Source organism: Acyrthosiphon pisum, chromosome A3, assembly GCF_005508785.2.
Source record: "Acyrthosiphon pisum isolate AL4f chromosome A3, pea_aphid_22Mar2018_4r6ur, whole genome shotgun sequence".
Classification (NCBI taxonomy): Eukaryota; Metazoa; Arthropoda; class Insecta; order Hemiptera; family Aphididae; genus Acyrthosiphon; species Acyrthosiphon pisum.
Window position 1 is genome coordinate 40261950 of NC_042496.1, and position 12166 is coordinate 40274115.

Below are 12166 nucleotides of genomic sequence, written 5' to 3' on the forward strand. Positions count from 1 at the left end.
TCAGATGGCCACTTTGTGTTGTTGGTTTTTTAAAAATAAAATTATCGTTTTCCAGGAAGAGACTGAATCTGCCGAGCAACAAGCCGGCGAGAATAAAACGGAAAAACCGTCGTCTGACCCGATGACGACTAGTCAAGGACCGGTATCCGAGACCGAAGCGATGCTGACCGCCGAGAGGGTTCATTCGTCGTCATCAACGACGTCATCAGCATCTTCGTCGCCAACATCACCGCCCGGCGATACGCAGTCTAACGGATTGCTTCCGGTAGAAACTTCCGGTTCCAAACAAAACGGCCGTGCGGACAACTCGGCGGTGCATCAAAGCAACGGCTGCCTTCCGACGGCCAACGGTGGCTCCGCTTTCAGTTCGGAAGTGTACGTATACAGAGCAGTATCTACCTAACCTTGCTGTTTAAGCAATTTTTGACGTTCACATAATTATATGACATTAATTATTTTGAACAAATTCTTTCGTTTTTAAATTAAATCTAGTTATAATTTGTTTTTATTAAAGCATTTAAACTTTCAAGGTTTTGATAATAAAAGTGAAGTGGTTAGAGGTGATATATATTCACTATATTCTTATAAAAACCTTAAAAACATAAAAATATATATTTTTTATAAATCTATTGATATTTTGCGCATCAAAATTCAAGTGAAAATACTATGCTTTAGAATAAGAAATTAAAAAATTTAGTTGCAAAAAAATAAAAGCTAAATAAAGTAATGTCATAACTGGTATTTCAATTTCAGTTTAATAAAAACTTATTCAATTTAAAAGAATTAGTTTTTTGATGTGCTTTAACATTTTTTTTTTTTTACCTTCAGACAATTAAACAACGTGACTAACAATCTGCTAGATTTATCGCTAGAACCCATTCCGTCTGACGCTCTGTCAACGCAACAAATCATTGATATCGGCATGAGCAAGTGCATTCAAGGCAACACCGCGGATTTTCCCGCGTACCAAGAAACTAATAGATCAGAACAACAAATTGTCAATGGTAAATAAAATTGTAATAAACAACAAGTCCTTTCTGTAATCCTGTCTACCTGTCTACCTGTCCAAACATTAAGGGCTTAATACTACTTTTCTGTTTTATGCTGAATACTATCATACATTTTCTTATTGAAATGTCTTGACAATGATTAAAAAAAAAATATAAACATCCTGTATTTTATTAAAAAAATGTATAGATATATATGTATATATAATTTATAAACCCCTTACCTCAAGAGAAACATTTTACTATTTTTTTTTAAACCAGAATGATAATTAATTTAAATAAAAAATATATATATTGTTCATTCTATTTAATTAAACACCTTATTCCAATAATATCTATTATTTGATTTAATGTATTTTATATATATATTATTTTATTTCAATAGTTAGTTCAGTAAATTGAATTTGTAGTTAATGTTTAGGAATACATTCGCTTCTCAGTCTTCAAAATAAATTAATTCTATAAAAATTGAATTGTAAACAATATTAATTGGGGGTTGAAATGAGACGTCAAACATTTATTGTCAAGACATATAAAATTTTTAAAATTGATATCACTACATTTTCTTTCGTGACTAAAGGAACAATTTTTCTTAATTTTCTCCAAAAATCAAATCATTGTGTTTAGTTTTTAAAACCCTTCTTTAATATGCCGTACTTCAAATAATTGAAGGTGCTAATATAAAATTTAGTGGCAACAGGTTATAGAAAACTTTTAAAAGGATGTGGTGTCTCTGTCTTAAAACTGTACAACAAATCTAATTTTTGTTTGGTAAAACCAATTTTTTGTTGTTAGCTTTAATATTAGGGTGAATTGACATATGATTAAACTTAATGATGATAACATTATCTATGTTTCCTCATCGGTTTTTACAATATTTTAATTTTTAAGCGAGTGAGTTTTTTTATAATTCACATACTTGCTTAAAAATTAAAATATTGTAAAAAATGATTGTTTTCTTTTAAATTCTAACATTTAAATTTGATCATATAACAATTTATTCTAATATTAAAGCTAACAACACCAAATTGGTTATACTAAACTTCAATTTGGTATGTTTGTAAGACGTAGACACCACATGTAGCCACTAGCCATGCAGGTGTGACATACTCGTAAGTCTCCATATTCTTTCTTTATTATTATTATTATTATTATAATAACAATACTTTACAGATGGAATTTTTATTTTTTCAGATCTACTGTCTTAATAAACACTAGAAGTGGCTGCAATTGTTGTTGCGTTGTTGTGGGTATTGTATACTTGGCGGTAGATTGAAGTATTAAACACGAGTGCTACTTTTATTGTTATTTTATTATTTTTATCTAAATTATTAAGTAGTTAAAAAGAAAAACTGAAAAAAAAGTAAAACGTTCAATAACAATTATTATTATTATAATTATTATTTAGACACGTCTAGACATACTACTACAATAAATATCCATCATCTACTATCTTAAACAATAATTTAATAAATCCTTTCTTTCTAATACCTTTTCGTCTTCATAAATATATAATAATAATAATAATAATAATAATAATAGCTCTTATCGTGTTAACTATGAACACATTTTAATATGTATTGTTATTAACACGTTTAATGTACATTAATAATAATACAAATCTTTTGATGTATTAATTATATAAATATAAAAACGACTTGAGATCGCTTTGTCTTGAAGAAAAACTGTCCGAATGTATCTCGGTAATGAAACAACGTGTTTATCCAGTAACTCTAAACAATTAATAACGAGCATAATAATTGATATACAGGTGATGCTATTGTAATGGGTGTATTTCCAAGTAACAACTGTCTGATTTTTTACTGTCACTTATATATATAAATTAATATTTTTTTTTTAGAAATCTATCCAATACAACCTTGTTGTAACAGTGCTTTTAATCCAACAATTAGGTTGTGAAATTGTATTGTTTCAATATTTTTGAATATTTTTTTTTTTTACAAAATTTTTAAACCAACATTATTTTTACAATATTATTTGATTTACTTTTGATGATGATGTTGTTGTTGACCAATGGTTGATCTTAAAAAAACCGCACAGCTACCACTGGGGTGGCTGGGAGCTTAGGGGAAGCAGTGTCTTATGCAATATGTAAATCATTCTCCAGAGACTGCGTAGAAACGACTGAGCATAAATTGTGTCTTACACACAAGATTAATTATTATCCGTCAACCTCCCTGATCTCAAAAAAGTATAATTTAATAAACACATATTTTTTAATTGTTTCCATAGTTAGTTGTTGCGAGTGAATTATTATTTTGCATACTCTGTAATTTGTTTTACTGTGATTATTTTGTGGGCTTTTTAATTTCTCAAAATATTATTCTATATCAGTGATTTATTAAGTTTGAGGTCTTTAGTCGTTATAATTGTTGATAATTCGTAACATAAATTATAATTGCCCCAAAAAAAATCATTATGTTTTCCAACGATTTAATAATCAGTAGTAGTATGTGTATGCGTGTATGACAATGTTTGTTGCATGGAAAGACAAAGCCATCTTATATGTTTATTTTATTTTATCATTAATTTTTTTTTTTTTTAATTATTAAAATTAATAGTAACAAAGAAGAGCTCTATAAATACCTAAACTAAACGAACATGTTAATCATTGATTTTGTAAACTAAATAGCGATATTATTTTATATAACTAACATTTTTAATCATCGCTATTCATAATAATAATTGTTTTATTTTTATTATTATTTTTAATTACTTTTTACTTTTTTTTATGTAAAAACAGTTTATAAATGTAATTTTTATTTATAATACCCCAATAGACTATTATTGAATTTTACGTTTATTTTTCAGCCATTAATATTATATAAATATATTACCTTCTTTTTTTTTTAAACTGAATTCATGTAAAACTTAGCAAAGTATTTTTTTCAGTTTATTGTTAAAATGTATGTTCAATAAAAAGAAAAACGACTAAAGTAATATATATTATATATTATATAATTTGTAACTTGTAAATTGTTTTTATTTTTTATGTTATTAGTTATAATAATATTATGTAAACCTAATTAAGAACTATCCGACTTGATGTTTTTAGTAAAAATAATATTATATATCTACTCAAACATTAGTCTGTTATATTTATCAATTTTGTATCAACAGGTATTCCTAAATTACAAAATTTTACATTTAATATTTTAAAAATAATAAACATAGATTTTCTGGTACAAAGTAAATATGTAATGAAAATCAGAAAAATATTGACCACTTTAAAAATATTGGCCTATTTCTAATTTTCTATACTTAATTGCACAAACAAAACTTTTAGAGTGACTTTTAAGTATTTTTAACCGAAAAGTTGTTGGTCATGTCTGTTTTAATTTTCCCATGGGTCTACTAACTAGTGAGTATACTGAGTAGTGACTACTACAGTACAAACAGATTAATATTTGATTATTGTTTAGATATTTTAAACTGAACCAGGCCCGGCTCAAGGGGTGGGCGACATAGGTCCATGCCTAGGGTGGCACTTAAGCAGCACTTTAGTAAGAGGGCGGCATTTTCAAAATACTAATGATATTATATTGTTAGGGGTGGAAAATTTGATTTTGCCTAGTTAACTATTTTCGCTCGAGCGCCCTGCACTGAATGAAATATCTATATGTACATAATGTAAGTGAATTAGAACATGGGCTTCTTTAGGTCGATTCCACTTTGATGAATCAATAAAAGAAAATTATTATTATTACAAAACACACCATTACAATAAAATATAACTATATTATGTTTGATGTTATGATCTTATTTTTTGATGAAAATGTGCATTGTATTGTAGAGCCAACATAAACAATTTACAACATTTAATTTATTTGATGTGCATATTATATCATAATTTTAATATTTTTAATACTTGGTTGTAATTCAAAAATAAATAACCATACACTCAAATTTTTCACTTAATTTTAAATTTTTGAGCTATTTATAGCCATTAGAAATTTTTCAAATTTTGTAAATTATTTTCAGTTATAAATTTATAAAAGTTTTTTTTTTTTATATAGCAAACAAGACATTTTAATAAAAGATTCCTGAAAAAAAGAAGTTTACTGGAAAGTTATGCTATTTATAGCTATGAAATATTTTCAATTTTTATTATTTTTTTTAACTATTAAATTGTATTAATATGTATGCTAGGATGACACAACAACTCCGTTCAGAATCATTTTTTTGTATGCAATAATTTATCATTGAATTCAATAAATTATAACATATCCATTAGAGCGACATGCTCGACAACTACTGTACAGCAGAGCAGTACCCACTTGTCCACCTTTTTTATTTTGAATTCTTGATCTCAAAACAGTAACACGTTATGTTTTAAAATTGCTCATCAAAAAAAATTTCCATTACCAGTTTTGTTACTTGGAAAAATTCTATGTGTTATAAACATAGTAACATGTCACTTTCTTACCATTATTACCAAACACAGCAATCAAGTAACTCCAAGCTCAATCATTCTGCTTTTTAAAAAAAGTTTTAATCTAATAAAAAATAATTAAAGCAACAAGAAAAATTGGAAATAGGCAGTAGCAGGAGCTAGGGTGTTATATAACTGATTTACTTAAACACTTTAATATAGTTTTATAAAAAGTTTGAATGAAAATAATTGAATTCTCACTTTACTCTTACATAGCTATAAGCATAACATGCGCGGAATAGATAAACTTATTCTGCAGTCATTACACTAACTGGATGAATACATACTGCATAGTATAAAATTAATTTTTCTGGTACAAGAAAAAAATAAAGGAAATATTTGGAACTTGAAAAAATGTTTTTTTTTAATTTTACCACATTATTTAGGTAACCTACATAAACAAAATATAAATTCTTGTTTTTAACTATGTAAATTTGTAAACCCTACTTAGTCTTCTACAATTCTAAGAAAAGTTAGGCAGCTGCAAACTTTGCCTCTCCCATAAAAACGCATATGCATTACAGTATAACAATACAACTAACATTCATTTTAGAGGTAGGCGAAGAGGAGTTCAACTAATGGTGGATCACCATATCAAACAGATTGGGTTAAGGACATAAATAAATTGCAGATAATTACAAAATTAATATTCACTGCATTATAAGTTATAACTATAGGTATACTATAAGTACATAGTATTGATTTATTCACTATAAAGTAATAGTATATAATTATTAATTGTAAAATAAAAATTAAGTTTATTATGCTGATCACTTTATAGTCCAGAATAGTGTTGTATCATATCCTTATTAGTTAATAAAAGCAATAACTGCAAGTAAAAAACAATGACTATTCCTCAATTAAACAAGTTAAACAAAATATACAGTAAAAAATGTATTTGTTTATATTTATTATTTATCCTAGAATACAGATACCCTGTGTGCTCAAGAAATAATAATAAATTATAACACTAACAGTTAAAATATTGATGAGGTTCATTATTTAAAACTATTGAATACTTGGGTATTTAACTATCTGCTTGTGATCCATGGTTACAAGTACCAGGCAAAAAAACTAAATGCCGCATAATGTGCTGTACATGTAAATAAACATTTTTCTATACCTACTGTTAACCTTTTAATTTGTATAGAATATTTATAAAATATGAATTTACCAAATTATAGAGGTATGCGATTTTCATTTTAACCAGAGCAGTTACTAATTTAACTTTTTACCAATTTTAATTATACTGCTAGTGATTATTATGTACATTGAATAATTTTGAATTATTATTAGTAATTGTTAGAATTTCAAATAAAAAACATCAAAATTGTCTAATTATTATGGTATACTACACATTACAGTAGGGAAAAGAAAAACTTAATAAAATGTCAAGAAATATAGATGAGTCAGATGACATATTTTATCGATACTTATATTAGTAGCATTATTCCTAAAAAATTGTATATATATAGCACATCTCATCACTATAACATGTACAAATTTATAATTTTCAACATATCTATTTAGTTATAAATGTAATGATTTGGTTAACCAAATTGGTATATGACAAAGCTAAAAAAATTGTATAAACTCGTTTCATTCTATTATATGAAACAAACAATTACAAATAATTGAACACTATTACAGCTAAGAGCCACATAACAGTATACAAAATAGTAAATACCAGGATAACATATGAGGAAAAATAAAAACAAATAATTGAATAGTAAAATTATGTTTATTTGTTGACTTTCAATATGAATGTTGTGTTAGAATAATAATGAAAACTGAGATAAAAAAAAGAAAAACGCCAAGCAAAATTGGGAATATTTGAAATTTTTAAATTCATTTTTTAGTTCACATTTTAGATAAGGTAGAAATAATAAATCGAGTTAAAATTATTGTGCTCCGCCACGGAGACGCAACACCAAGTGAAGGGTAGATTCTTTTTGAATGTTATAGTCGGAAAGGGTACGTCCATCTTCAAGTTGCTTTCCGGCAAAGATCAGACGTTGCTGGTCTGGTGGGATACCTTCCTTGTCTTGGATCTTGGCCTTCACATTTTCAATTGAATCAGAAGATTCTACTTCCAATGTAATGGTCTTTCCTGTGAGGGTCTTTACGAAGATTTGCATACCACCTCGAAGTCGCAACACCAAGTGAAGGGTAGATTCTTTTTGAATGTTATAGTCAGAAAGTGTGCGTCCGTCTTCAAGTTGCTTTCCGGCAAAGATCAAACGTTGTTGGTCTGGTGGGATACCTTCCTTGTCTTGGATCTTAGCCTTAACATTTTCAATGGAATCAGATGATTCCACCTCCAATGTAATGGTCTTTCCAGTGAGGGTCTTAACGAAGATTTGCATACCACCTCGGAGTCGCAACACCAAGTGAAGTGTAGATTCTTTTTGAATGTTGTAGTCGGAAAGGGTACGTCCGTCTTCAAGTTGCTTTCCAGCAAAGATCAAACGTTGCTGGTCTGGTGGGATACCTTCCTTGTCTTGGATCTTGGCCTTAACATTTTCAATGGAATCAGATGATTCCACCTCCAATGTAATGGTCTTTCCAGTGAGGGTCTTAACGAAGATTTGCATACCACCTCGGAGTCGCAACACCAAGTGAAGTGTAGATTCTTTTTGAATGTTGTAGTCGGAAAGGGTACGTCCGTCTTCAAGTTGCTTTCCGGCAAAGATCAAACGTTGCTGGTCTGGTGGGATACCTTCCTTGTCTTGGATCTTGGCCTTAACATTTTCAATGGAATCAGATGATTCCACCTCCAATGTAATGGTCTTTCCAGTGAGGGTCTTAACGAAGATTTGCATACCACCTCGGAGTCGCAACACCAAGTGAAGTGTAGATTCTTTTTGAATGTTGTAGTCGGAAAGGGTACGTCCGTCTTCAAGTTGCTTTCCGGCAAAGATCAAACGTTGTTGGTCTGGTGGGATACCTTCCTTGTCTTGGATCTTAGCCTTAACATTTTCAATAGAATCAGACGATTCCACTTCCAATGTAATGGTCTTTCCTGTGAGGGTCTTAACGAAGATTTGCATACCACCTCGGAGTCGCAACACCAAGTGAAGTGTAGATTCTTTTTGAATGTTGTAGTCGGAAAGGGTACGTCCGTCTTCAAGTTGCTTTCCGGCAAAGATCAAACGTTGCTGGTCTGGTGGGATACCTTCCTTGTCTTGGATCTTAGCCTTAACATTTTCAATAGAATCAGACGATTCCACTTCCAATGTAATGGTCTTTCCTGTGAGGGTCTTAACGAAGATTTGCATACCACCTCGGAGTCGCAACACCAAGTGAAGTGTAGATTCTTTTTGAATGTTGTAGTCGGAAAGGGTACGTCCGTCTTCAAGTTGCTTTCCAGCAAAGATCAAACGTTGTTGATCTGGTGGGATACCTTCCTTGTCTTGGATCTTAGCCTTAACATTTTCAATAGAATCAGACGATTCCACTTCCAATGTAATGGTCTTTCCTGTGAGGGTCTTAACGAAGATCTGCATACCACCTCGGAGTCGCAACACCAAGTGAAGTGTAGATTCTTTTTGAATGTTGTAGTCGGAAAGGGTACGTCCGTCTTCAAGTTGCTTTCCGGCAAAGATCAAACGTTGTTGGTCTGGTGGGATACCTTCTTTGTCTTGGATCTTGGCTTTTACATTTTCAATGGAATCAGATGATTCCACCTCCAATGTAATGGTCTTTCCAGTGAGGGTCTTTACAAAGATTTGCATACCACCACGGAGACGCAACACTAAGTGAAGGGTAGATTCTTTCTGGATGTTGTAGTCAGAAAGTGTGCGTCCGTCTTCAAGTTGCTTTCCGGCAAAGATCAAACGTTGTTGGTCAGGTGGAATACCTTCTTTGTCTTGGATCTTAGCTTTTACATTTTCAATGGAATCTGATGACTCAACTTCCAAAGTGATAGTTTTACCAGTCAAAGTTTTGACAAAGATCTGCATGTTGAATCTGAAAACCAAATGCAAAAATTAGGTTATTATAAACTCTACAAATGAATTACTTTATGCAAGTCAAAAATATTAAAATTTTTAATTTAATAGTTTTATTATTTAAATATTAACTTCTGAATTTGAAAAATACTAACTTAAATAATACCTACTCATCGAAAATATGCATATTTGAAATATTAATTTGTGAATACAAGAATGATTTCACAAAACTATATCAAGAGCATACTATACATTTAAATTAATATGAATTAATTAATAAAAATGAGAATGTTAATTGATTTAAATCCATTTAATCTATCACTAATTAGTAATAACATTAGGTATTCATTTTAAAACAATAGAATTTTTATTAATATTAAGCAAAAACCGGTAATTAAGAATGCGCCAACATGACCTATTATTAAATTTAAACAACATCAATATTTTGTATAATGATGTAGATTTCCGTAAGATAAACTAAATTAGCATGTGTCAAAAATTGTTTTTAAGCTGTATGATCTACCTATTTGGGCTAAAAATTCAAATATAAAAACAGACATTAAGCAAATCAAATGATTTATTATTAATTTTGAGTATCAGTCAATGCACTTCAATACCTATTAAACCTGACATTATTTAACGTAATGCTCCAATATAATTATTATGTTACACATTTTTAAGGCAAAAATATATGACAAATGTGTGGTAACATTATCAAAGATTAATATTATCATGATTTATTTTAAGTAACCACATTTGATACAAAGTAATTACCTCGTGTAGAACAGTGTTGGTTTGGCTCCCGAGTAAAAGGTATAATTTATTTAAGATGTATAAAAAAACTGTGATTATGTTGCATAAAATAAGATCAATATCAACAAATCAACTATTATTCCAATCGTTAAATAAAACACACATCTCCTAGGTAATTAAGAGTTAATCAGAAAAAAAGTGAACTCTGCCTATTAAACAGTAACATATGTTAAATTACAATAAAATAATATAATTACAAATTCATAATAAATAATAATTATGACCTGTAAGTAATCAGAAGTAAATAAATCAATTTGGTACTTGTGCCGTTTTAATAATTATGACATGTACCCTACCGAATTAGGAATAAATAACAGAATGCGAATATTAAATATTAAATCAAGTAGGGCGGCACGAAATGGGAAACAAATGTGACAAAAATAGTTTGCTTGGAAAAAAACAAAATATGGCGTCATTAGCTTGGGCGCGGTCGATGAACAAAGGGCCCTTCGACTAGATAAATCACGAGTCCTAACGATAGGAAAAAAGCAAAGACTAGTGATAGAAAATGGAAAAACGTCGAAAATCGATAGCTACAAACGAATTACAAGTGCCGCCATATTAACGACAACGATGAACGTCCGACATATTTGTTATTTGTTAGTCGTCGTTCGGGCGTCGACGGTTTGACGAAATCGCGGACGAGCAAAACGAATCACAAACAAAACAGTTTGAATATATCCTTAAAAAGAAAAGCAAAATATACTTACGTTTAAAAATAATAAGTCGAATAGAATACAAATGGTCTTCTAGGTATGTTATACTGTTAAACGATTTGGATCGATCTCCAGAGCAAACAAGTGTTCAGACTGCGGCGTACAAAAGGCTATTGAACAAACGACGCGTCCAGATCTCCAAAATGGCATTCGTAGGGACAGGGGAACGAGGTTATTACGCAGTAAAACTGTTGACCAACCGCGATCTTCCACGTTTTCACAGCTGTATGTGTATAGGTTGGCGGAGGGTGGAAGTCATGGAAAAATCGGCGACCGCGTAGCGTTCCGTATCCTTACCGCGGTCACATGATACCCCTACCACTGTCGTGTCTTCACTCGCCAGACAAAGAAATTTCTAGAATTTTCTACGCAGTAAACTATTATTGATTGTTTGTTTGTTGTTTTTCGAATGTTTTTGCTCGTTTCCTACGACCTCGACCGCACGCGGCTCAAGAGTCATGACTCGTGGATTATTTACTCGCATCAGTATTTAGTGCATTGCTATTTTAAATTACTGCATTTTTGATATCATTATAGATTAATACTACGCAACTCGCAATCATATTATTATGAAAATGAATTATGTTCAATATTGTGTTGCAAAAACGACGTTGAATTATTAATTCATTATTACGTAATACGTATTACCTATTAGCGTCTTCAAATGTCTTACCTACTTGAAGTTGTATAGGTACTTCTTAGTTATTTAAACGCAGATGTCGAAAAAAATCAAGAGATTATATTCATTACTCATAACTAAGTACAACCCCCCTCCCCCTCAAAAAAAAAAAAATGGCAACTGTAAAAAACTTTTAATCATATAAAATAAAAAGAGAATACATGCTATACATTTCACACACTTGTTAACAAAGTATTTCTTTTTCTTATTACCTATTGCATACAATACATTTATTTCACTTTTCTCTTGTTGTATAATAATTTTCGACGTCATTGCAATATCTGTGTAATGTGTTACGAAAAAAACCCAATATTTCTTAAATTATGATTAGGCACAAAATTGTCATCACACTATTTTTTTTAAACAACCTAGCTTTTGTATAGCACCTTTTTTTATGAATTCTTTCATTCTTTGTTTCTACAAAATGAGTAAGAGGTACCTACCTACCTGTTTAAGAACCATAGATAATAATATTATGTAGTACATACATTACGTATTATGCATGGTAAAAACTAGCAATAATTAATATATAGGTTATGATTATTTTG

The 12166-nt window shown here is 30.0% G+C and overlaps 2 protein-coding genes across 26 annotated transcripts in view; one reads left to right on the forward strand and one right to left on the reverse strand.

Moving 5' to 3' along the window:
* Nucleotides 1-3596, forward strand: part of LOC100166736 (ensconsin) — a 38738-nt gene extending 35142 nt beyond the window's left edge. For all 25 annotated transcript variants that reach the window (XM_016808996.2, XM_016808997.2, XM_008190631.3 and 22 more), the window contains 3 exons: nucleotides 56-375; nucleotides 829-1004; nucleotides 2202-3596. In XM_016808996.2, the coding sequence (XP_016664485.1) occupies nucleotides 56-375; nucleotides 829-1004; nucleotides 2202-2215 (510 nt within the window). In that variant the 3' untranslated portion in view covers nucleotides 2216-3596. The remainder of the gene's footprint in view (nucleotides 1-55; nucleotides 376-828; nucleotides 1005-2201) is intronic.
* Nucleotides 3597-7182: 3586 nt separating this feature from the next.
* LOC100165459 (polyubiquitin-C) lies at nucleotides 7183-11090 on the reverse strand. Its single transcript, XM_001950399.5, has 2 exons — nucleotides 10934-11090; nucleotides 7183-9429 (listed from the first exon to the last, which is right to left on the reverse strand). Exon 2 carries the CDS (start codon nucleotides 9420-9422, stop codon nucleotides 7362-7364), a length of 2061 nt encoding a protein of 686 aa, XP_001950434.1. The 5' UTR covers nucleotides 9423-9429; nucleotides 10934-11090; the 3' UTR covers nucleotides 7183-7361.
* Nucleotides 11091-12166: the final 1076 nt, after the last annotated feature.